The 26,642-nt window shown below is 50.1% G+C and overlaps 1 protein-coding gene across 1 annotated transcript in view; it reads right to left on the reverse strand.

Moving 5' to 3' along the window:
- The window catches only part of LOC311132031 (phosphatase and actin regulator 2-like), a 96,186-nt gene that overhangs the window by 28,034 nt on the left and 41,510 nt on the right, over positions 1 to 26,642 (reverse strand). Inside the window, exons 5-8 of the mRNA XM_084165196.1 lie at positions 20,837 to 21,368; positions 19,935 to 20,125; positions 19,100 to 19,256; positions 13,941 to 13,996 (exon numbers count right to left, since the gene is read on the reverse strand). Coding sequence (XP_084021322.1) covers positions 13,941 to 13,996; positions 19,100 to 19,256; positions 19,935 to 20,125; positions 20,837 to 21,368 — 936 coding nt within the window. The remainder of the gene's footprint in view (positions 1 to 13,940; positions 13,997 to 19,099; positions 19,257 to 19,934; positions 20,126 to 20,836; positions 21,369 to 26,642) is intronic.

The following is a 26,642-nucleotide window of genomic DNA, read 5'->3' on the forward strand; positions in this document are numbered from 1 at the left end:
GGGGCCAGTGTGGTGATGTCTGTCTGTGGTCTGACTGGGGCCAGTGTGGTGATGTCTGTCTGTGGTCTGACTGGGACCAGTGTGGTGATGTCTGACTGTGGTCTGACTGGTGCCCGTGTGGTGATGTCTGTCTGTGGTCTGACTGGTGCCTGTGTGGTGATGTCTGCCTGTGGTCTGACTGGGACCAGTGTGGTGATGTATGTCTGTGGTCTGACTGGGACCAGTGTGGTGATGTCTGTCTGTGGTCTGACTGGGGCCCGTGTGGTGATGTCTGTCTGTGGTCTGACTGGGGTCAGTGTGGTGATGTCTGTCTGTGATCTGACTGGGGCAAGTGTGGTGATGTCTGTCTGTGGTCTGACTGGGGCAAGTGTGATGATGTCTGTCTGTGGTCTGACTGGGGCCAGTGTGGTGCTGTCTGTCTGTGGTCTGACTAGGGCCAGTGTTGTGATATATGTCTGTGGTCTGACTGGGGCCAGTGTGGTGATGACTGTCTGTGGTCTGACTGGGGCCAGTTTGGTGATGTCTGCGTGTGGTCTGACTGGGACCAGTGTGGTGATGTCTGTCTGTGGTCTGACTGGGGCCAGTGTGCTGATGTCTGTCTGTGGTCTGACTGGGGCCAGTGTGGTGATGTCTGTCTGTGGTCTGACTGGGGCCAGTGTGGTGATGTCTGTCTGTGGTCTGACTGGGACCAGTGTGGTGATGTCTGACTGTGGTCTGACTGGTGCCCGTGTGGTGATGTCTGTCTGTGGTCTGACTGGTGCCTGTGTGGTGATGTCTGCCTGTGGTCTGACTGGGACCAGTGTGGTGATGTATGTCTGTGGTCTGACTGGGACCAGTGTGGTGATGTCTGTCTGTGGTCTGACTGGGGCCAGTGTGGTGATGTCTGTCTGTGGTCTGACTGGGACCAGTGTGGTGATGTCTGTCTGTAGTCTGACTGGGGCCAGTGTGGTGATGTCTGTCTGTGGTCTGACTGGGGCCAGTGTGGTGATGTCACCTGTGGTCTGACTGGGGCCAGTGTGGTGATGTCTGTTGTGGTCTGAATCGGGCCAGTGTTGTGATATATGTCTGTGGTCTGACTGGGGCCAGTGTGGTGATGACTGTCTGTGGTCTGACTGGGGCCAGTTTGGTGATGTCTGCGTGTGGTCTGACTGGGACCAGTGTGGTGATGTCTGTCTGTGGTCTGACTGGGGCCAGTGTGGTGATGTCTGTCTGTGGTCTGACTGGGGCCTGTGTGGTGATGTCTGCCTGTGGTCTGACTGGGACCAGTGTGGTGATGTATGTCTGTGGTCTGACTGGGACCAGTGTGGTGATGTCTGTCTGTGGTCTGACTGGGGCCAGTGTGGTGATGTCTGTCTGTGGTCTGACTGGGGCCAGTGTGGTGATGTCTGTTGTGGTCTGAATCGGGCCAGTGTTGTGATATATGTCTGTGGTCTGACTGGGGCCAGTGTGGTGATGACTGTCTGTGGTCTGACTGGGGCCAGTTTGGTGATGTCTGCGTGTGGTCTGACTGGGACCAGTGTGGTGATGTCTGTCTGTGGTCTGACTGGGGCCAGTGTGGTGATGTCTGTCTGTGGTCTGACTGGGGCCAGTTTGGTGATGTCTGCCTGTGGTCTGACTGGGACCAGTGTGGTGATGTCTGTCTGTGGTCTGACTGGGGCCAGTGTGGTGATGTCTGTCTGTAGTCTGACCGGGGCCAGTGTGGTGATGTCTGTCTGTGGTCTGACTGGGGCCAGTGTGGTGATGTCACCTGTGGTCTGACTGGGGCCAGTGTGGTGATGTCTGTTGTGGTCTGAATGGGGCCAGTGTGGTGATGTCTGTCTGTGGTCTGACTAGGACCAGTGTGGTGATGTCTGACTGTGGTCTGACTGGGGCCCGTGTGGTGATGTCACCTGTGGTCTGACTGGGGCAAGTGTGGTGATGTCTGTCTGTTGTCTGACTGGGGCCAGTTTGGTGATGTCTGTCTGTGGTCTGACTGGGACCAGTGTGGTGATGTCTGTCTGTGGTCTGACTGGGGCCAGTGTGGTGATGTCTGTCTGTGGTCTGACTGGGGCCAGTGTGGTGATGTCTGTCTGTGGTCTGACTGGGACCAGTGTGGTGATGTCTGTCTGTGGTCTGACTGGGGCCCGTGTGGTGATGTCTGTCTTGGGTCTGACTGGGGCCTGTGTGGTGATGTCTGCCAGTGGTCTGACTGGGACCAGTGTGGTGATGTCTGTCTGTCGTCTGACTGGGGCCAGTGTGGAGATGTCTGTCTGTAGTCTGACTGGGACCAGTGTGGTGATGTCTGTCTGTGGTCTGACTGGGGCCAGTGTGGTGATGTCTGTCTGTGGTCTGACTGGGCCAGTGTGGTGATGTCTGTCTGTAGTCTGACTGGGGCCAGTGTGGTGATGTCTGTCTGTGGTCTGACTGGGGCCAGTGTGGTGATGTCACCTGTGGTCTGACTGGGGCCAGTGTGGTGATGTCTGTCTGTGGTCTGACTGGGGCCAGTGTGGTGATGTCTGTCTGTAGTCTGACTGGGACCAGTGTGGTGATGTCTGTCTGTGGTCTGACTGGGGCCAGTGTGGTGATGTCTGTCTGTGGTCTGACTGGGGCCATTGTGGTGATGTCTGTCTGTAGTCTGACCGGGGCCAGTGTGGTGATTGACTGGGGCCAGTTTGGTGATGTCTGTCTGTGGTCTGACTGGGACCAGTGTGGTGATGTCTGTCTGTGGTCTGACTGGGGCCAGTGTGGTGATGTCTGTCTGTGGTCTGACTGGGGCCAGTGTGGTGATGTCACCTGTGGTCTGACTGGGGCCAGTGTGGTGATGTCTGTCTGTGGTCTGAATGGGGCCAGTGTGGTGATGTCTGTCTGTGGTCTGACTAGGACCAGTGTGGTGATGTCTGACTTTTGTCTGACTGGGGCCCGTGTGGTGATGTCACCTGTGGTCTGACTGGGGCCAGTGTGGTGATGTCTGTCTGTGGTCTGACTGGGGCCAGTTTGGTGATGTCTGTCTGTGGTCTGACTGGGACCAGTGTGGTGATGTCTGTCTGTGGTCTGACTGGGGCCAGTGTGGTGATGTCTGTCTGTGGTCTGACTGGGGCCAGTGTGGTGATGTCTGTCTGTGGTCTGACTGGGACCAGTGTGGTGATGTCTGACTGTGGTCTGACTGGTGCCCGTGTGGTGATGTCTGTCTGTGGTCTGACTGGGGCAAGTGTGGTGATGTCTGTCTGTGGTCTGACTGGGGCAAGTGTGATGATGTCTGTCTGTGGTCTGACTGGGGCCAGTGTGGTGAAATCTGTCTATGGTCTGACTGGGGCAGGTGTGGTGATGTCTGCCTGTGGTCTGACTGGGGCCAGTGTGGTGATGTTTGTCTGTGGTGCTGTCTGTCTGTGGTGATGTCTGCCTGTGGTCTGACTGGGGCCAGTGTGGTGATGTCTGTCTATAGTATGACTGGGGCCAGTGTGGTGCTGTCTGTCTGTGGTCTGACTGGGGCCAGTGTTGTGATGTCTATCTGTGGTCTGACTGGGGCCAGTGTGGTGATGTCTGTCTGTGGTCTGACTGGGGCCAGTGTGTTGATATCTGCCTGTGGTCTGACTGGGGCCAGTGTGGTGTGGTCTAACTGGGGCCAGTGTGGTGCTGTCTGTCTGTGGTCTGACTGGGGCCAGTGTGGTGATGTCTGTCTGTGGTCTGACTGCGGCCAGTGTGGTGCTGTCTGCCTGTGGTCTGACTGGGGCCAGTGTGGTGATGTCTGACTGTGGTCTGACTGGGACCAGTGTGGTGATGTATGTCTGTGGTCTGACTGGGACCAGTGTGGTGATGTCTGTCTGTGGTCTGACTGGGGCCAGTGTGGTGATGTCTGTCTGTGGTCTGACTGGGACCAGTGTGGTGATGTCTGTCTGTAGTCTGACTGGGGCCAGTGTGGTGATGTCTGTCTGTGGTCTGACTGGGGCCAGTGTGGTGATGTCACCTGTGGTCTGAATGGGGCCAGTGTGGTGATGTCTGTTGTGGTCTGAATCGGGCCAGTGTTGTGATATATGTCTGTGGTCTGACTGGGGCCAGTGTGGTGATGACTGTCTGTGGTCTGACTGGGGCCAGTTTGGTGATGTCTGCGTGTGGTCTGACTGGGACCAGTGTGGTGATGTCTGTCTGTGGTCTGACTGGGGCCAGTGTGGTGATGTCTGTCTGTGGTCTGACTGGGGCCTGTGTGGTGATGTCTGCCTGTGGTCTGACTGGGACCAGTGTGGTGATGTATGTCTGTGGTCTGACTGGGACCAGTGTGGTGATGTCTGTCTGTGGTCTGACTGGGGCCAGTGTGGTGATGTCTGTCTGTGGTCTGACTGGGGCCAGTGTGGTGATGTCTGTTGTGGTCTGAATCGGGCCAGTGTTCTGATATATGTCTGTGGTCTGACTGGGGCCAGTGTGGTGATGACTGTCTGTGGTCTGACTGGGGCCAGTTTGGTGATGTCTGCGTGTGGTCTGACTGGGACCAGTGTGGTGATGTCTGTCTGTGGTCTGACTGGGGCCAGTGTGGTGATGTCTGTCTGTGGTCTGACTGGGGCCAGTTTGGTGATGTCTGCCTGTGGTCTGACTGGGACCAGTGTGGTGATGTCTGTCTGTGGTCTGACTGGGGCTAGTGTGGTGATGTCTGTCTGTAGTCTGACCGGGGCCAGTGTGGTGATGTCTGTCTGTGGTCTGACTGGGGCCAGTTTGGTGATGTCTGCGTGTGGTCTGACTGGGACCAGTGTGGTGATGTCTGTCTGTGGTCTGACTGGGGCCAGTGTGGTGATGTCTGTCTGTGGTCTGACTGGGGCCAGTTTGGTGATGTCTGCCTGTGGTCTGACTGGGACCAGTGTGGTGATGTCTGTCTGTGGTCTGACTGGGGCCAGTGTGGTGATGTCTGTATGTGGTCTGACTGGGGCCAGTGTGGAGATGTCTGTCTGTGGTCTGACTGGGGCCAGTGTGGTGATGTCTGTCTGTGGTCTGACTGGGCCAGTGTGGTGATGTCTGTCTGTAGTCTGACTGGGGCCAGTGTGGTGATGTCTGTCTGTGGTCTGACTGGGGCCAGTGTGGTGATGTCACCTGTGGTCTGACTGGGGCCAGTGTGGTGATGTCTGTTGTGGTCTGAATGGGGCCAGTGTTGTGATATATGTCTGTGGTCTGACTGGGGCCAGTGTGGTGATGACTGTCTGTGGTCTGACTGGGGCCAGTTTGGTGATGTCTGCGTGTGGTCTGACTGGGACCAGTGTGGTGATGTCTGTCTGTGGTCTGACTGGGGCCAGTGTGGTGATGTCTGTCTGTGGTCTGACTGGGGCCAGTTTGGTGATGTCTGCCTGTGGTCTGACTGGGACCAGTGTGGTGATGTCTGTCTGTGGTCTGACTGGGGCCAGTGTGGTGATGTCTGTCTGTGGTCTGACTGGGGCCAGTGTGGTGATGTCACCTGTGGTCTGACTGGGGCCAGTGTGGTGATGTCTGTTGTGGTCTGAATGGGGCCAGTGTGGTGATGTCTGTCTGTGGTCTGACTAGGACCAGTGTGGTGATGTCTGACTGTGGTCTGACTGGGGCCCGTGTAGTGATGTCACCTGTGGTCTGACTGGGGCCAGTGTGGTGATGTCTGTCTGTTGTCTGACTGGGGCAGTTTGGTGATGTCTGTCTGTGGTCTGACTGGGACCAGTGTGGTGATGTCTGTCTGTGGTCTGACTGGGGCCAGTGTGGTGATGTCTGTCTGTGGTCTGACTGGGGCCAGTGTGGTGATGTCTGTCTGTGGTCTGACTGGGACCAGTGTGGTGATGTCTGTCTGTGGTCTGACTGGGGCCCGTGTGGTGATGTCTGTCTTGGGTCTGACTGGGGCCTGTGTGGTGATGTCTGCCTGTGGTCTGACTGGGACCAGTGTGGTGATGTCTGTCTGTCGTCTGACTGGGGCCAGTGTGGAGATGTCTGTCTGTAGTCTGACTGGGACCAGTGTGGTGATGTCTGTCTGTGGTCTGACTGGGGCCAGTGTGGTGATGTCTGTCTGTGGTCTGACTGGGACCAGTGTGGTGATGTCTGACTGTAGTCTGACTGGGGCCAGTGTGGTGATGTCTGTCTGTGGTCTGACTGGGGCCAGTGTGGTGATGTCACCTGTGGTCTGACTGGGGCCAGTGTGGTGATGTCTGTTGTGGTCTGAATCGGGCCAGTGTTGTGATATATGTCTGTGGTCTGACTGGGGCCAGTGTGGTGATGACTGTCTGTGGTCTGACTGGGGCCAGTTTGGTGATGTCTGCTTGTGGTCTGACTGGGACCAGTGTGGTGATGTCTGTCTGTGGTCTGACTGGGGCCAGTGTGGTGATGTCTGTCTGTGGTCTGACTGGGGCCAGTTTGGTGATGTCTGCCTGTGGTCTGACTGGGACCAGTGTGGTGATGTCTGTCTGTGGTCTGACTGGGGCCAGTGTGGTGATGTCTGTCTGTAGTCTGACCGGGGCCAGTGTGGTGATGTCTGTCTGTGGTCTGACTGGGGCCAGTGTGGTGATGTCACCTGTGGTCTGACTGGGGCCAGTGTGGTGATGTCTGTTGTGGTCTGAATGGGGCCAGTGTGGTGATGTCTGTCTGTGGTCTGACTAGGACCAGTGTGGTGATGTCTGACTGTGGTCTGACTGGGGCCCGTGTGGTGATGTCACCTGTGGTCTGACTGGGGCAAGTGTGGTGATGTCTGTCTGTTGTCTGACTGGGGCCAGTTTGGTGATGTCTGTCTGTGGTCTGACTGGGACCAGTGTGGTGATGTCTGTCTGTGGTCTGACTGGGGCCAGTGTGGTGATGTCTGTCTGTGGTCTGACTGGGGCCAGTGTGGTGATGTCTGTCTGTGGTCTGACTGGGACCAGTGTGGTGATGTCTGTCTGTGGTCTGACTTGGGCCCGTGTGGTGATGTCTGTCTTGGGTCTGACTGGGGCCTGTGTGGTGATGTCTGCCAGTGGTCTGACTGGGACCAGTGTGGTGATGTCTGTCTGTCGTCTGACTGGGGCCAGTGTGGAGATGTCTGTCTGTAGTCTGACTGGGACCAGTGTGGTGATGTCTGTCTGTGGTCTGACTGGGGCCAGTGTGGTGATGTCTGTCTGTGGTCTGACTGGGCCAGTGTGGTGATGTCTGTCTGTAGTCTGACTGGGGCCAGTGTGGTGATGTCTGTCTGTGGTCTGACTGGGGCCAGTGTGGTGATGTCACCTGTGGTCTGACTGGGGCCAGTGTGGTGATGTCTGTCTGTGGTCTGACTGGGGCCAGTGTGGTGATGTCTGTCTGTAGTCTGACTGGGACCAGTGTGGTGATGCCTGTCTGTGGTCTGACTGGGGCCAGTGTGGTGATGTCTGTCTGTGGTCTGACTGGGGCCATTGTGGTGATGTCTGTCTGTAGTCTGACCGGGGCCAGTGTGGTGATTGACTGGGGCCAGTTTGGTGATGTCTGTCTGTGGTCTGACTGGGACCAGTGTGGTGATGTCTGTCTGTGGTCTGACTGGGGCCAGTGTGGTGATGTCTGTCTGTGGTCTGACTGGGGCCAGTGTGGTGATGTCACCTGTGGTCTGACTGGGGCCAGTGTGGTGATGTCTGTTGTGGTCTGAATGGGGCCAGTGTGGTGATGTCTGTCTGTGGTCTGACTAGGACCAGTGTGGTGATGTCTGACTGTGGTCTGACTGGGGCCCGTGTGGTGATGTCACCTGTGGTCTGACTGGGGCCAGTGTGGTGATGTCTGTCTGTGGTCTGACTGGGGCCAGTTTGGTGATGTCTGTCTGTGGTCTGACTGGGACCAGTGTGGTGATGTCTGTCTGTGGTCTGACTGGGGCCAGTGTGGTGATGTCTGTCTGTGGTCTGACTGGGGCCAATGTGGTGATGTCTGTCTGTGGTCTGACTGGGACCAGTGTGGTGATGTCTGACTGTGGTCTGACTGGTGCCCGTGTGGTGATGTCTGTCTGTGGTCTGACTGGTGCCTGTGTGGTGATGTCTGCCTGTGGTCTGACTGGGACCAGTGTGGTGATGTATGTCTGTGGTCTGACTGGGACCAGTGTGGTGATGTCTGTCTGTGGTCTGACTGGGGCCCGTGTGGTGATGTCTGTCTGTGGTCTGACTGGGGTCAGTGTGGTGATGTCTGTCTGTGATCTGACTGGGGCAAGTGTGGTGATGTCTGTCTGTGGTCTGACTGGGGCAAGTGTGATGATGTCTGTCTGTGGTCTGACTGGGGCCAGTGTGGTGCTGTCTGTCTGTGGTCTGACTAGGGCCAGTGTTGTGATATATGTCTGTGGTCTGACTGGGGCCAGTGTGGTGATGACTGTCTGTGGTCTGACTGGGGCCAGTTTGGTGATGTCTGCGTGTGGTCTGACTGGGACCAGTGTGGTGATGTCTGTCTGTGGTCTGACTGGGGCCAGTGTGGTGATGTCTGTCTGTGGTCTGACTGGGGCCAGTGTGGTGATGTCTGTCTGTGGTCTGACTGGGGCCAGTGTGGTGATGTCTGTCTGTGGTCTGACTGGGACCAGTGTGGTGATGTCTGACTGTGGTCTGACTGGTGCCCGTGTGGTGATGTCTGTCTGTGGTCTGACTGGTGCCTGTGTGGTGATGTCTGCCTGTGGTCTGACTGGGACCAGTGTGGTGATGTATGTCTGTGGTCTGACTGGGACCAGTGTGGTGATGTCTGTCTGTGGTCTGACTGGGGCCAGTGTGGTGATGTCTGTCTGTGGTCTGACTGGGACCAGTGTGGTGATGTCTGTCTGTAGTCTGACTGGGGCCAGTGTGGTGATGTCTGTCTGTGGTCTGACTGGGGCCAGTGTGGTGATGTCACCTGTGGTCTGACTGGGGCCAGTGTGGTGATGTCTGTTGTGGTCTGAATCGGGCCAGTGTTGTGATATATGTCTGTGGTCTGACTGGGGCCAGTGTGGTGATGACTGTCTGTGGTCTGACTGGGGCCAGTTTGGTGATGTCTGCGTGTGGTCTGACTGGGACCAGTGTGGTGATGTCTGTCTGTGGTCTGACTGGGGCCAGTGTGGTGATGTCTGTCTGTGGTCTGACTGGGGCCTGTGTGGTGATGTCTGCCTGTGGTCTGACTGGGACCAGTGTGGTGATGTATGTCTGTGGTCTGACTGGGACCAGTGTGGTGATGTCTGTCTGTGGTCTGACTGGGGCCAGTGTGGTGATGTCTGTCTGTGGTCTGACTGGGGCCAGTGTGGTGATGTCTGTTGTGGTCTGAATCGGGCCAGTGTTGTGATATATGTCTGTGGTCTGACTGGGGCCAGTGTGGTGATGACTGTCTGTGGTCTGACTGGGGCCAGTTTGGTGATGTCTGCGTGTGGTCTGACTGGGACCAGTGTGGTGATGTCTGTCTGTGGTCTGACTGGGGCCAGTGTGGTGATGTCTGTCTGTGGTCTGACTGGGGCCAGTTTGGTGATGTCTGCCTGTGGTCTGACTGGGACCAGTGTGGTGATGTCTGTCTGTGGTCTGACTGGGGCCAGTGTGGTGATGTCTGTCTGTAGTCTGACCGGGGCCAGTGTGGTGATGTCTGTCTGTGGTCTGACTGGGGCCAGTGTGGTGATGTCACCTGTGGTCTGACTGGGGCCAGTGTGGTGATGTCTGTTGTGGTCTGAATGGGGCCAGTGTGGTGATGTCTGTCTGTGGTCTGACTAGGACCAGTGTGGTGATGTCTGACTGTGGTCTGACTGGGGCCCGTGTGGTGATGTCACCTGTGGTCTGACTGGGGCAAGTGTGGTGATGTCTGTCTGTTGTCTGACTGGGGCCAGTTTGGTGATGTCTGTCTGTGGTCTGACTGGGCCCAGTGTGGTGATGTCTGTCTGTGGTCTGACTGGGGCCAGTGTGGTGATGTCTGTCTGTGGTCTGACTGGGGCCAGTGTGGTGATGTCTGTCTGTGGTCTGACTGGGACCAGTGTGGTGATGTCTGTCTGTGGTCTGACTGGGGCCCGTGTGGTGATGTCTGTCTTGGGTCTGACTGGGGCCTGTGTGGTGATGTCTGCCAGTGGTCTGACTGGGACCAGTGTGGTGATGTCTGTCTGTCGTCTGACTGGGGCCAGTGTGGAGATGTCTGTCTGTAGTCTGACTGGGACCAGTGTGGTGATGTCTGTCTGTGGTCTGACTGGGGCCAGTGTGGTGATGTCTGTCTGTGGTCTGACTGGGCCAGTGTGGTGATGTCTGTCTGTAGTCTGACTGGGGCCAGTGTGGTGATGTCTGTCTGTGGTCTGACTGGGGCCAGTGTGGTGATGTCACCTGTGGTCTGACTGGGGCCAGTGTGGTGATGTCTGTCTGTGGTCTGACTGGGGCCAGTGTGGTGATGTCTGTCTGTAGTCTGACTGGGACCAGTGTGGTGATGTCTGTCTGTGGTCTGACTGGGGCCAGTGTGGTGATGTCTGTCTGTGGTCTGACTGGGGCCATTGTGGTGATGTCTGTCTGTAGTCTGACCGGGGCCAGTGTGGTGATTGACTGGGGCCAGTTTGGTGATGTCTGTCTGTGGTCTGACTGGGACCAGTGTGGTGATGTCTGTCTGTGGTCTGACTGGGGCCAGTGTGGTGATGTCTGTCTGTGGTCTGACTGGGGCCAGTGTGGTGATGTCACCTGTGGTCTGACTGGGGCCAGTGTGGTGATGTCTGTCTGTGGTCTGAATGGGGCCAGTGTGGTGATGTCTGTCTGTGGTCTGACTAGGACCAGTGTGGTGATGTCTGACTTTTGTCTGACTGGGGCCCGTGTGGTGATGTCACCTGTGGTCTGACTGGGGCCAGTGTGGTGATGTCTGTCTGTGGTCTGACTGGGGCCAGTTTGGTGATGTCTGTCTGTGGTCTGACTGGGACCAGTGTGGTGATGTCTGTCTGTGGTCTGACTGGGGCCAGTGTGGTGATGTCTGTCTGTGGTCTGACTGGGGCCAGTGTGGTGATGTCTGTCTGTGGTCTGACTGGGACCAGTGTGGTGATGTCTGACTGTGGTCTGACTGGTGCCCGTGTGGTGATGTCTGTCTGTGGTCTGACTGGGGCAAGTGTGGTGATGTCTGTCTGTGGTCTGACTGGGGCAAGTGTGATGATGTCTGTCTGTGGTCTGACTGGGGCCAGTGTGGTGAAATCTGTCTATGGTCTGACTGGGGCAGGTGTGGTGATGTCTGCCTGTGGTCTGACTGGGGCCAGTGTGGTGATGTTTGTCTGTGGTGCTGTCTGTCTGTGGTGATGTCTGCCTGTGGTCTGACTGGGGCCAGTGTGGTGATGTCTGTCTATAGTATGACTGGGGCCAGTGTGGTGCTGTCTGTCTGTGGTCTGACTGGGGCCAGTGTTGTGATGTCTATCTGTGGTCTGACTGGGGCCAGTGTGGTGATGTCTGTCTGTGGTCTGACTGGGGCCAGTGTGTTGATATCTGCCTGTGGTCTGACTGGGGCCAGTGTGGTGTGGTCTAACTGGGGCCAGTGTGGTGCTGTCTGTCTGTGGTCTGACTGGGGCCAGTGTGGTGATGTCTGTCTGTGGTCTGACTGCGGCCAGTGTGGTGCTGTCTGCCTGTGGTCTGACTGGGGCCAGTGTGGTGATGTCTGTCTGTGGTCTTACTGGGGACAGTGTGGTGATGTCTGCCTGTGGTCTGACTGGGGCCAGTGTGGTGCTGTCTGTCTGTGGTCTGATTGGGGCCAGTGTGGTGATGTCTGTCTGTGGTCTGACTGGGGCCAGTGTGGAGATGTCTGTCTGTGGTATGACTGGGACCAGTGTGGTGATGTCTGTCTGTGGTCTGACTGGGACCAGTGTGGTGATGTCTGACTGTGGTCTGACTGGTGCCCGTGTGGTGATGTCTGTCTGTGGTCTGACTGGTGCCTGTGTGGTGATGTCTGCCTGTGGTCTGACTGGGACCAGTGTGGTGATGTATGTCTGTGGTCTGACTGGGACCAGTGTGGTGATGTCTGTCTGTGGTCTGACTGGGGCCCGTGTGGTGATGTCTGTCTGTGGTCTGACTGGGGTCAGTGTGGTGATGTCTGTCTGTGATCTGACTGGGGCAAGTGTGGTGTGGTCTAACTGGGGCCAGTGTGGTGCTGTCTGTCTGTGGTCTGACTGGGGCCAGTGTGGTGATGTCTGTCTGTGGTCTGACTGCGGCCAGTGTGGTGCTGTCTGCCTGTGGTCTGACTGGGGCCAGTGTGGTGATGTCTGTCTGTGGTCTTACTGGGGACAGTGTGGTGATGTCTGCCTGTGGTCTGACTGGGGCCAGTGTGGTGCTGTCTGTCTGTGGTCTGATTGGGGCCAGTGTGGTGATGTCTGTCTGTGGTCTGACTGGGGCCAGTGTGGAGATGTCTGTCTGTGGTATGACTGGGACCAGTGTGGTGATGTCTGTCTGTGGTCTGACTGGGACCAGTGTGGTGATGTCTGACTGTGGTCTGACTGGTGCCCGTGTGGTGATGTCTGTCTGTGGTCTGACTGGTGCCTGTGTGGTGATGTCTGCCTGTGGTCTGACTGGGACCAGTGTGGTGATGTATGTCTGTGGTCTGACTGGGACCAGTGTGGTGATGTCTGTCTGTGGTCTGACTGGGGCCCGTGTGGTGATGTCTGTCTGTGGTCTGACTGGGGTCAGTGTGGTGATGTCTGTCTGTGATCTGACTGGGGCAAGTGTGGTGATGTCTGTCTGTGGTCTGACTGGGGCAAGTGTGATGATGTCTGTCTGTGGTCTGACTGGGGCCAGTGTGGTGCTGTCTGTCTGTGGTCTGACTAGGGCCAGTGTGGTGATGTCTGTCTGTGGTCTGACTGGGGCCAGTGTGGTGATGTCTGTCTGTGGTCTGACTGGGGCCAGTGTGGTGATATCTGTCTGTGGTCTGACTGGGGCAAGTGTGGTGATGTCTGTCTGTGGTCTGACTGGGGCAAGTGTGGTGATGTCTGTCTGTGGTCTGACTGGGGCAAGTGTGATGATGTCTGTCTGTGGTCTGACTGGGGCCAGTGTGGTGAAATCTGTCTATGGTCTGACTGGGGCCAGTGTGGTGATGTCTGTCTGTGGTCTGACTGGGGCCAGTGTGGTGATATCTGTCTGTGGTCTGACTGGGGCAAGTGTGGTGATGTCTGTCTGTGGTCTGACTGGGGCAAGTGTGGTGATGTCTGTCTGTGGTCTGACTGGGGCAAGTGTGATGATGTCTGTCTGTGGTCTGACTGGGGCCAGTGTGGTGAAATCTGTCTATGGTCTGACTGGGGCAGGTGTGGTGATGTCTGCCTGTGGTCTGACTGGGGCCAGTGTGGTGATGTTTGTCTGTGGTGCTGTCTGTCTGTGGTGATGTCTGCCTGTGGTCTGACTGGGGCCAGTGTGGTGATGTCTGTCTATAGTATGACTGGGGCCAGTGTGGTGCTGTCTGTCTGTGGTCTGACTGGGGCCAGTGTTGTGATGTTTATCTGTGGTCTGACTGGGGCCAGTGTGGTGATGTCTGTCTGTGGTCTGACTGGGGCCAGTGTGGTGATATCTGCCTGTGGTCTGACTGGGGCCAGTGTGGTGTGGTCTGACTGGGGCCAGTGTGGTGCTGTCTGTCTGTGGTCTGACTGGGGCCAGTGTGGTGATGTCTGTCTGTGGTCTGACTGCGGCCAGTGTGGTGCTGTCTGCCTGTGATCTGACTGGGGCCAGTGTGGTGATGTCTGTCTGTGGTCTGATTGGGGCCAGTGTGGTGATGTCTGTCTGTGGTCTGACTGGGGCCAGTGTGGTGATGTCTGTCTGTGGTCTGACTGGGGCCAGTGTGATGATGTCTGTCTGTGGTGATGTCTGCCTGTGGTCTGACTGGGGCCAGTGTGGTGCTGTCTGTCTGTGGTCTGACTGGGGCCAGTGTGGTGATGTCTGCCTGTGGTCTGACTGGGGCCAGTGTGGTGATGTCTGTCTGTGGTCTGACTGGGACCAGTGTGGTGATGTCTGTCTGTCGTCTGACTGGGACCAGTGTGGTGTGGTCTGACTGGGGCCAGTGTGGTGCTGTCCGTCTGTGGTGCTGTCTGTCTGTGGTGATGTCCGTAAGTGATCACTCACGTTTCAAAATGTTCCTCTGCTCCAGTTCCTCAGTACTGGGCCTCTGACTAAGTCGTCTGCGAGGGACAGAGAGGGAGAAGGAGGTGAGACAAAACCACTGTGATTTGTTCCCCTAAAGCTTTTTATCATCTTAAATCCCTTGGATGAAATATGATTTTAGTGCTACGAAGTTTTCAGGAATCTCACACCAGAACAGTTATTTCAGATTAGATACAATCTTGATGACAAACAAATACTGTTGAGAAAGTAGGTTTTGGAGACTTGGCGCCATCACATCTCATTATTCTATCTACAACTTTAATAACCCAGGATAGTTTGTCTTATCAACCCCCCACTGAAGAATGGAATCTTAGAAGAAGCCTTGGGTTATACACACAGCAAGTCATGCCGTGGTGTGTGTGTGTACCACTCTGAATAGATAATGACCATGTGTTTCGGGTCTTCTGGAGTGGTAGATCCCAAAACAATTACCAAAGCTAGAGTCATCAACTGCTGCTGCAGACAGTGGTGTGTGTCAGTGTTTCCTCTGGGAAAAATTTGTAGCAGTGGGGGCAAAAGGAGTGGGGTGGGAGGTTGCAGAGGGGGGTTGAAGTGTGGTTGAAGGGGGTGGAACCTTCCTATAATTTTTATGTAGAAGGACTGAGGAGCTCAGTTCTGGTGACTTTTTAAAAAGACGTTCTACTACAAAATGAATTAAAATAAGTATGCTGACACCATCTAAAATAGATTTTCCACCTCCAGAAATGAGCGCAATAACACATTGGTCAAATGTTTAGTTAAAATGATTTTAACATATTGGGCCATGTACAGTACAGTGGGGAACATTTTTATTTAGTCAGTCACCAATTGTGCAAGTTCTCCCACTTAAAAAGATGAGAGAGGCCTGTAATTTTCATCATAGGTACACGTCAACTATGACAGACAAATTGAGAATTTTTTTCTCCAGAAAATCACATTGTAGGATTTGTTATGAATTTATTTTCAAATTATGGTGGAAAATAAGTATTTGGTCACCTACAAACAAGCAAGATTTCTGGCTCTCACAGACCTGTAACTTCTTCTTTAAGAGGCTCCTCTGTCCTCCACTCGTTACCTGTATTAATGGCACCTGTTTGAACTTGTTATCAGTATAAAAGACACGTGTCCACAACCTCAAACAGTCACACTCCAAACTCCACTATGGCCAAGACCAAAGAGCTGTCAAAGGACACCAGAAACAAAACTGTAGACCTGCACCAGGCTAGGAAGACTGAATCTGCAATAGGTAAGCAGCTTGGTTTGAAGAAATCAACTGTGGGAGCAATTATTAGGAATTGGAAGACATACAAGACCACTGATAATCTCCCTCGATCTGGGGCTCCACGCAAGATCTCACCCCGTGGGGTCAAAATGATCACAAGAACGGTGAGCAAAAATCCCAGAACCACACGGGGGGACCTAGTGAATGACCTGCAGAGAGCTGGGACCAAAGTAACAAAGCCTACCATCAGTAACACACTACGCCGCCAGGGACTCAAATCCTGCAGTGCCAGACGTGTCCCCCTGCTTAAGCCAGTACATGTCCAGGCCCGTCTGAAGTTTGCTAGAGTGCATTTGGATGATCCAGAAGAGGATTGGGAGAATGTCATATGGTCAGATGAAACCAAAATATAACTTTTTGGTAAAAACTCAACTCGTCGTGTTTGGAGGACAAAGAATGCTGAGTTGCATCCAAAGAACACCATACCTACTGTGAAGCATGGGGGTGGAAACATCATGCTTTGGGGCTGTTTTTCTGCAAAGGGACCAGGACGACTGATCCGTGTAAAGGAAAGAATGAATGGGGCCATGTATCGTGAGATTTTGAGTGAAAACCTCCTTCCATCAGCAAGGGCATTGAAGATGAAACGTGGCTGGGTCTTTCAGCATGACAATGATCGCAAACACACCGCCCGGGCAACGAAGGAGTGGCTTCGTAAGAAGCATTTCAAGGTCCTGGAGTGGCCTAGCCAGTCTCCAGATCTCAACCCCATAGAAAATCTTTGGAGGGAGTTGAAAGTCTGTGTTGCCCAGCGACAGCCCCAAAACATCACTGCTCTAGAGGAGATCTGCATGGAGGAATGGGCCAAAATACCAGCAACAGTGTGTGAAAACCTTGTGAAGACTTACAGAAAACGTTTGACCTGTGTCATTGCCAACAAAGGGTATATAACAAAGTATTGAGAAACTTTTGTTATTGACCAAATACTTTTTTTCCACCAAAATTTGCAAATAAATTCATTAAAAATCCTACAATGTGATTTTCTTGAATTGTTTTTCTCATTTTGTCTGTCATAGTTGACGTGTACCTATGATGAAAATTACAGGCCTCTCTCATCTTTTTAAGTGGGAGAACTTGCACAATTGGTGGCTGACTAAATACTTTTTCCCCCACTGTATATAGCCTATGCATATTATCAGGTATGCTATTAGCAATAAATATTATCACCTTTAGCCCAACTGATGCAGCAAAGTGCAAATAATTAGGCTGAAGCATGGGGTCGCCTATCTGCATTTACCCTATTGGGCTAATCATTAGCCAGATCTCAAATGTGATATTTTAACTAGTTATTATCATATTGATTAATTTTATGTCCCAAAAAACTTGCATAAACACTGAATTTAATGTAGGCCTACCTGTTAGGGTAACTTAGGGTAACTCGCCACTTGGGGTAAAAAGCCCCATGCCTGCACTTCTCACAGAAACCATTTCATGTCACAATTTTTCCCTCAACACTTTCCCTGGTTTCCACTACTCTCGCTCAACCAAAAATATAATCTGTCTCATCACAATTTTTAAAGTCATTCGAAATAAAGGATTTTGAGGTATAGAGTCGTTGTACCCCAAGTCACCCTACAATTAACAAATAAAGGTTAAAAAAAGGGAATCCCGGTGCTTACATTTGCCACTTTACCTTATTGCTCATCTGCCTAAATATTCGCTCCATTTTAAACACTGTTTTTTGCCTCTGCCAAAAAAAAACGTGTTTAAAATGGAGCGAATATTTAGGAGATGAGAAATAAATAAAGTAGGAATGGAAAGCTGGGATTCCCCTCTTTTTAACAAAAGCCATTAAAACTGCAGTTTACGTGATTGCAAGAATTGTTGTGCATTGACTGATTTTCAGAATGCATGTTTCCCTCCCTATGGCATTTATAACATGAATGCGCCACGAGAGGAATGGCATTTATAACATGAATGCGCCACGAGAGGAATGGCATTTATAACATGAATGCGCCACGAGAGGAATATTTATCTAGCATAGAACACAACAACAAGCCGACTAGACAAATATACAGAGAGGGAAAAAAGTATTTGATCCCCTGCTGATTTTGTACGATTGCCCACTGACAAATAAATGATCAGTCTATAATTTTAATGGTAGGTTTATTTGAACAGTGAGAGACAGAATAACAACAAAAAAATCCAGAAAAACGCATGTCAAAAATGTTATAAATTGTTTTGCATTTTAATGAGGGAAATAAGTATTTGACCCCTTCTCAATCAGAAAGATTTCTGGCTCCCAGGTCTCTTTTATACAGGTAACGAGCTGAGATTAGGAACACACTCTTAAAGGGAGTGCTCCTAATCTCAGTTTGTTACCTGTATAAAAGACACCTGTCCACAGAAGCAATCAATCAATCAGATTCCAAACTCTCCACCATGGCCAAGACCAAAGAGCTCTCCAAGGATGTCAGGGACAAGATTCTAGACCTACACAAGGCTGGAATGGGCTACAAGACCATCGCCAAGCAGCTTGGTGAGAAGGTGACAACAGTTGGTGCGATTATTTGCAAATGGAAAAAACACAAAAGAACTGTCAATCTCCCTCGGCCTGGGGCTCCATGCAAGATCTCACCTTGTGGAGTTGCAATGATCATGAGAACGGTGAGAAATCAGCCCAGAACTACACGGGAGGATCTTGTCAATGATCTCAAGGCAGCTGGGACCATAGTCACCAAGAAAACAATTGGTAACACACTACGCCGTGAAGGACTGAAATCCTGCAGCGCCCGCAAGGTCCCCCTGCTCAAGAAAGCACATATACAGGCCCGTCTGAAGCTTGCCAATGAACATCTGAATGATTCAGAGGAGAACTGGGTGAAAGTGTTGTGGTCAGATGAGACCAAAATCGAGCTCTTTGGCATCAACTCAACTCGCCGTGTTTGGAGGAGGAGGAATGCTGCCTATGACCCCAAGAATACCATCCCCACCGTCAAACATGGAGGTGGAAACATTATGCTTTGGGGGTGTTTTTCTGCTAAGGGGACAGGACAACTTCACTGCATCAAAGGGACGATGGACGGGGCCATGTACCATCAAATCTTGGGTGAGAACCTCCTTCCCTCAGCCAGGGCATTGACAATGGTTCGTGGATGGGTATTCCAGAATGACAATGACCCAAAACACATGACCAAGGCAACAAAGGAGTGGCTCAAGAAGAAGGACATTAAGAGTGGCCTAGCCAGTCTCCAGACCTTAATCCCATAGAAATCTGTGGAGGGAGCTGAAGGTTCGAGTTGCCAAACGTCAGCCTCGAAACCTTAATGACTTGGAGAAGATCTGCAAAGAGGAGTGGAACAAAATCCCTCCTGAGATGTGTGCAAACCTGGTGGCCAACTACAAGAAACGTCTGACCTCTGTGATTGCCAACAAGGGTTTTGCCACCAAGTACTAAATCATGTTTTGCAGAGGGGTCAAATACTTATTTCCTTAATTAAAATGCAAATCAATTTATAACATTTTTGACATGCGTTTTTCTGGATTTTGTTGTTGTTATTCTGTCTCTCACTGTTCAAATAAACCTACCATTAAAATTGTAGACTGATCATGTCTTTGTCAGTGGGCAAACGTAAAAAATCAGCAGGGGATCAAATACTTTTTTCCCTCACTGTACAAACTATTCTACTATGGGTTTGTTCGATTTTTCTATTAATTACTCATTTTGTTTGCAGAGGAAACGTACATGTGGAATGTTCTAGCATCTTCAAAATGCGCCTCAGCAGAAATATTTTTTCATGTTCAAATTTTTTTGTTGCGTGGAGGCAATGATTTTGTCGTGGCGCAGCACCACAGCAAAATGAGTGCAGCAGAAACACTGGTGTGTGTGTGTGCATGCCTCCAGGGGTGTACTCTGTACCTCACTAGCTTGGAGTGAATCTGCTGGCGGAGTTCCTGCCTCTCGGTCTCAGAGGTACGAGGCAGGATGTTCTTCTCCTCCAGCTCTCTCTTGCTGGGCCGGTTGCCCAGTCTGATGGCCAGGGTGTCCCTGCGGCGGATCTTACTGGCTAGAGAGCCTACAAAACCAATAATTATCATGTAAATCCAGCTAGCCCCCCAGTTTTATACTGTAGGAAAGTGTTCTGTGCAGTATATATAATAGTACATATAAAACCTCCCAGAAAGAAACACAAGAAGTGACATTGTTTTCAACAGTGTTTTGGTTGTTTGTAGTCCTTGTTTCTAGTCCATGTTTCTAGTCCTTGTTTCTAGTCCATGTTTGTAGTCTGTTTCAAGGGTGTTTTCCTTATTTCTAGCACTGCAAAAAGTGAAACAGCCTAAATATCTTATATTCAGGGATAATTCACTTAAAATATATATACATTTTTTTACCAAGCTAAATTATCTCACGTCATTCGCAGATAATTTTTTGTTGTTGATTAAAATAAGCAAAATTAAAAAATATATATATTTTACCTTAAGACGATTCAAATATCTTGGTTAATAAAATAAAATAAGCAAAATCATCTGCCGTGAGATAATTTAGCTTGGTAAGAAAGAAAAAAAAACATATTTTAAGTGAATTATCCCTCAATTTAAGATATTTAGGCTTGCTTAGATTTTGCAGTGAATGCACGAGTGGCTATGGATTAATTTGTTGCAAAGGCTGGACAGCATACATGAAGACTGACTGACTGACTAAAGGCTAGAATACAATTAGCTGTAAGCTTCTATATCTGCGACGGATTCCTTACTTGTGGTATACTCGTCCTCCTCTTCCTCTTCCTCTTCCTCTTCGTCGTCTCGGTAGAGGATGGGCCCATCTGAGTCGGAGTCGCTGACTGTGGAGTGGTAGTCAGACTCCATAGTGCTGTCTGGGATGACTGTAACCTCTGGGCTCTCCAGGTTAACACTGTGGAGCTTCTCACCAATCCCATTGGTAGGCCTGGAATCACATCATCAAAACTCGGATAAAGTGTTCTTACCTGATTGATTCTTGTCTATTGATTGATTTATCATGGCCATTGTTGTCCTTGTTGCATAATGGAAAATGTCGCAAAAAAAATTCAGATGAAGGGTGTATAGACCAAAACGCTGGGGAAAACAGGCCTTTCTTTCCCAACAGGCTTTTCCTCATGAACCTGGCATCATGCAAGATAAACTATCCTCTTTCCAGTGGTTGAAGGCCTACAACACAGACAGGGTTCTGTGACTTACAGCAGGGGTTCCCAAACTTTAGCAATGAGGAGCCATCTAAGAATACAGCACATAGTAAAACTAAGAAACAACTGATTTTAGAAGGCATACTGAGAGTGGTAGTGACTATAAGGTGGAGTACTGTACATTTATAGATTTTGACCTTTGGTTTGACCTTACTGTTGAACAGATGACCAAGTGCAATGCCCCCTGGGAAATTATCCAGCTTCTCTGGGAGAATAAGTGTATATTGGTAAATTATACAGTACAATGTTCCACACAGGATAGCTTTTTACACTGCTGTGCTGTCTTCTGAATCTGCAATATAAATGTTATTCTAATTATGTTGTTAATACCCTTATGAAGTGGCTGTGTGGCATTGCTCAACAATAACATTTTCTGTGCTGTTTTTTCTCTGTCTGAAACCCCATAATCAGGCTTTTCTGCACTAGATACATACCTCAGATTTTTCTCTAAGTCATGGTCTGCGTCCCCCGACTCATGGTCACCTCCTCCATCTTCCCAAGTCCCCAGGGCTTCCTCCGTGGAGCTCTCGCTTTGAGACTCAGTGAAGGAAGTGTCCTCATTGGTGTTGTTGACCAGGGGGGCTTTCTCCCCAGGGTCCTGAGGGCCAGCTCCTGAGGCATTGTCTTTATCCACCCCAGGCAGAGAGGAGTCTTCCTGAGCAGCAGGCCTGCCCTCTGGGCCAGAAGAGGGATTCTTCTTACCCCCCTCGTTCCCATCCCCAGGGCCCGTGAGCCGTCTCTCCCCTGATAGGTTGTCTGTGTCTGGGGATGCCTTTGGGGCTCCAGAGAAGCTGGAAGGGTCAGTTGCTAGTTGGAGGACGCGCTTGTTGGTCTTCTCTGTCCCGGTTGGGTTGGCAGGCCTGTCCTTGGAGATCTTTGTGGTACACGGTGTGGACGATGAAGAGGATGAGGACTGGGCTGTGCTCTTGGATGTGCCTCCAGCTTTCTTAGGATGAGAGGACTTGGCTAAGAGGAGAGGGAACTTCATTAGATTTATGTTAAACAACGGCAAAAACTGGCTGATGTCCTGTTGTATTTTATGCACTTTTGTTTGCGCTGTCATTTTAAATGACGAGCCCAGGGACTTCAGATGAACATGAGCCTTTTGTCTAAATCTGGAACATTAACAGTCAATTATATAAAAATATATATATAAGTTTTATAGAATGTTGTGGTCATGTGATGGAATTAGAAGAGTAAAATAATAATAATATTTGGTGGATTATAAGCAATAGTTTTTTGCATATCCCAACTCTCCCTGAGACACCCTCGGAGAGTGGGGGCACTGCCAGGGTCAGGGTAAGAGATTATTAGTGGCTGTGAAAGCGGTAGTATTGTGGATAGAGGTCGTATTGTGGATAGAGGTCGTATTGTGGATAGAGGTCGTATTGTGGATAGAGGTTGTATTGTGGATAGAGGTCGTATTGTGGATAGAGGTCGTATTGTGGATAGAGATCGTATTGTGGATAGAGATCGTATTGTGGATAGAGGTCGTATTGTGGATAGAGATCGTATTGTGGATAGAGATCGTATTGTGGATAGAGGTCGTATTGTGGATAGAGATCGTATTGTGGATAGAGATCGTATTGTGGATAGATGTCGTATTGTGCATAGTGGTCGTATTGTGGATAGAGGTATTTGTATTTATTATGGATCCCCATTAGTTCCTGCCAAGGCAGCAGCTACTCTTCCTGGGGTCCAGCAAAGTTTAGGCAGTTATACAATTTTAAAAACATTACAACACATTCACAACAGATTTCACAACACATTAAGTGTGTGCCCTCAGGCCCAACACAAAATCCATGTGTGCGTGTGTGTAAAGAGCGTATGTTATCGTGTGTGTATGCATGCGTCTGTGCCTATGTTTTTGTTACTTCACAGTCCCCGCTGTTCCATAAGGTGTATTTTTATATCAAATTTTACTGCTTGCATGAGTTACTTGATGTGGAATAGAGTTCCATGTAGTCATGGCTCTATGTAGTACTGTGCACCTCCCATAGTCTGTTCTGGACTTGGGGACTGTGAAGAGACCTCTGGTGGCATGTCTTGTTGGGTATGCATGGGTGTCTGAGCTGTGTGCCAGTAGTTCAAACAGACAGCTCAGTGCATTCAACATGTCAATATCTCTCACAAATACAAGTAGTGATGAAGTCAATCTCTCCTCCACTTTGAGCCAGGAGAGATTGACATGCATATTATTAATGTTAGCTCTCTGTGTACATCTAAGGGCCAGCCGTGCTGCCCTGTTCTGAGCCAATTGCAATTTTCCTAAGTCCCTCTTTGTGGCACCTGACCACTCGACTGAACAGTAGTCCAGGTGCGACAAAACTAAGGCCTGTAGGACCTGCCTTGTTTATAGTGTTGTTAAGAAGGCAGAGCTGTGCTTTATTATGAACAGACTTCTCCCCATCTTAGCTACTGTTGTATAAATATGTTCTGACCATGTCAGTTTACAATCCAGGGTTACTCCAAGCAGTTTAGTCACCTCAACTTGCTCAATTTCCACATTATTCATTACAAGATTTAGTTGAGGTTTAAGGTTTAGTGAATGATTTGTCCTAAATACAATGCTTTTAGTTTTTGAAATATTTAGGACTAACTTATTCCTTGCCACCCATTCTGAAACTAACTGCAGCTCTTTGTTAAGTGTTGCAGTCATTTCAGTCGCTGTAATAGCTGATGTATATATAGTGTTGAGTCATCTGCATACATAGACACACTGGCTTTACTCAAAGCCAATGGCATGTTGTTAGTAAAGATAAAAAAAACTAAAAAAGTAAGGGGCCTAGACAGCTGCCCTGGGGAATTCCTGATTCTACCTGGATTATGTTGGAGAGGCTTCCATTAAAGAACACCCTCTGTGTTCTGTTAGACAGGTAATTCTTTATCCACAATATAGCAGGGGGTGTAAAGCCATAAGACATACGTTTTTCCAGCAGCAGACTATGATCGATAATGTCAAAAGCCGCACTGAAGTCTAACAGCCCCCACAATCTTTTTATCATCAATTTCTCTCAGCCAATCATCAGTCATTTGTGTTAGTGCTGTGCTTGTTGAATGTCCTTCCCTATAAGCTTGCTGAAAGTCTGTTGTCAATTTGTTTACTGTAAAATAGCATTGTATCTGGTCAAACACAATTTTCTCCAAAAGTTTACTAAAGGTTGGTAACAGGCTGATTGGTTGGCTATTTGAGCTAGTAAAGGGGGCTTTACTATTCTTAGGTAGCGGAATGACTTTTGCTTCCCTCCAGGCCTGAGGGCACAAACTTTCTAGTAGGTTTAAATTGTGGCAATATCGTCCGCTATTATACTCAGTAATTTTCCATCCAAGTTGTCAGACTCCGGTGGCATGTCATTGTTGATCGACAATAATAATTTCTTCACCTTTTCCACACTCACTTTATGGAATTCAAAATTACAATGCTTGTCTTTCATAATTTGGTCAGATATACAGTGGGGAGAACAAGTATTTGATACACTGCTGATTTTGCAGGTTTTCCTACTTACAAAGCATGTAGAGGTCTGTAATTTTTATCATAGGTACACTTCAACTGTGAGCGACAGAATCTAAAACAAAAATCCAGAAAATCACATTGTATGGTTTTTAAGTAATTCATTTGCATTTTATTGCATGACATAAGTATTTGATACATCAGAAAAGCAGAACTTAATATTTGGTACAGAAACCTTTGTTTGCAATTACAGAGATCATATGTTTCCTGTAGGTCTTGACCAGGTTTGCACACACTGCAGCAGGGATTTTGGCCCACTCCTCCATACAGACCTTCTCCAGATCCTTCAGGTTTCGTGGCTGTCGCTGGGCAATACAATACAATCTATTGGGTTCAGGTCTGGAGACTGGCTGGGCCACTCCAGGACCTTGAGATGCTTCTTACGGAGCCACTCCTTAGTTGCCCTGGCTGTGTGTTTTGGGTCGTTGTCATGCTGGAAGACCCAGCCACGACCCATCTTCAATGCTTTTACTGAGGGAAGGAGGATGTTGGCCAAGATCTCGCGATACATGGCCCCATCCATCCTCCCCTCAATACGGTGCAGTCGTCCTGTACCCTTTGCAGAAAAGCATCCCCAAAGAATGATGTTTTCATCTCCATGCTTCACGGTTGGGATGGTGTTCTTGGGGTTGTACTCATCCTTCTTCTTCCTCCAAACACAGCGAGTGGAGTTTAGACCAAAAAGCTCTATTTTTGTCTCATCAGACCACATGACCTTCTCCCATTCCTCCTCTGGATAATCCAGATGGTCATTGGCAAACTTCAGATGGGCCTGGAAATGCGCTGGCTTGAGCAGGGGGACCTTGTGTGCGCTGCAGGATTTTAATCCATGATGGCGTAGTGTGTTACTAATGGTTTTCTTTGAGACTGTGGTCCCAGCTCTCTTCAGGTCATTGACCAGGTCCTGCCGTGTAGTTCTGGGCTGATCCCTCACCTTCCTCATGATCATTGATGCCCCACGAGGTGAGATCTTGCATGGAGCCCCAGACCGAGGGTGATTGACTGTCATCTTGAACTTCTTCCATTTTCTAATAATTGCGCCAACAGTTGTTGCCTTCTCACCAAGCTGCTTGCCTATTGTCCTGTAGCCCATCCCAGCCTTGTGCAGGTCTACAATTTCATCCCTGATGTCCTTACACAGCTCTCTGGTCTTGGCCATTGTGGAGAGGTTGGAGTCTGTTTGATTGAGTGTGTGGACATGTGTCTTTTATACAGGTAACGAGTTCAAACAGGTGCAGTTAATACAGGTAATGAGTGGAGAACAGTAGGGCTTCTTAAAGAAAAACTAACAGGTCGGTGAGAGCCGGAATTCTTACTGGTTGGTAGGTGATCAAATACTTATGTCATGCAATAAAATGCAAATTAATTACTTTAAAATCATACAATGTGATTTTCTGGATTTTTGTTTTAGATTCTGTCTCTCACAGTTGAAGTGTACCTATGATAAAAATTACAGACCTCTACATGCTTTGTAAGTAGGAAAACCTGCAAAATCGGCAGTGTATCAAATACTTGTTCTCCCCACTGTACTTCTGATATACTTGGATGTGTAGTGTCAGCGTTTGTTGCTGGCATGTCACGCCTAAGTTTGCTAATCTTGCCAATGAAAAAAATCATTAAAGTAGTTGGCAATATCAGTGTGATGAATGAGCCATCTGATTTAATGAATGATGGGTTTGCCTTTTTGCCCCAAATTTCATTTAAGGTGCTCCAAAGGTCATATTGTGGATAGAGGCCGTATTGTGGATAAGCCATTTGGTAGATAACAGAAGCTACTCAAAACCAAATGAACTACTGTCACTCAACAAGAGAACAATGTGAACTCAAAGATTATTATAGCCAGAGGATAACAATGAACATAAAACAGGTCCCCTGTAGCTCAGTTGGTAGAGCATGGCGCTTGCAACGCCAGGGTTGTGGGTTCGTTTTCCACGGGGGGCCAGTATGAAAATGTATGCACTCACTAACTGTAAGTCACTCTGGATAAGAGCATCTGCTAAATTACTAAAATGTAAATGTGAAACAGAAATATGGAGAACCCAAAATCTGGCATTTCTTCACAGAAACTCATAAAATACCAAGCTAGGCAGGCATGCCCATCACATGCAACACTATTGGCTCTGGGTAACATAGTTTACTCTAGTGGGGTCAAATGAGACATGTGCACGGACCCTGGCGCACAGACAGACACACACAGACAGACAGACAGACACTCACACACATTTACATTTACGTCATTTAGCAGACGCTCTTATCCAGAGCGACTTACAGTTAGTGAGTGCATACATTTTTCATACACACAGACACACACACACACACAGACACACACAAACACGACATGGCCACACCGGACCTAGGAAACCAAACGATCCATGAACCAGATCATCATGCACCAAAGACAAAAATAAACCATATGAGCAAGGGTTTTCAGAGGCAGGCAGCAGGCAGACAGCAGGAAGGCAGCAGGCAGCAGGCAGACAGCAGGAAGGCAGCAGGCAGCAGGCAGACAGCATGAAGGCAGCAGGCAGCAGGCAGATAGCAGGAAGGCAGCAGGCAGCAGGCAGACAGCAGGAAGGCAGCAGGCAGACAGCAGGAAGGCAGCAGGCAGCAGGCAGACAGCAGGAAGGCAGCAGACAGCAGACAGACAGCAGGAAGGCAGCACACAGCAGACAGACAGCAGGAAGGCAGCAGGCAGACAACAGGAAGGCAGCAGGCAGCAGGCAGACAGC

Source organism: Coregonus lavaretus (genome assembly GCF_964263955.1).
Source record: "Coregonus lavaretus genome assembly, chromosome: 1".
NCBI lineage: Eukaryota > Metazoa > Chordata > Actinopteri > Salmoniformes > Salmonidae > Coregonus > Coregonus lavaretus.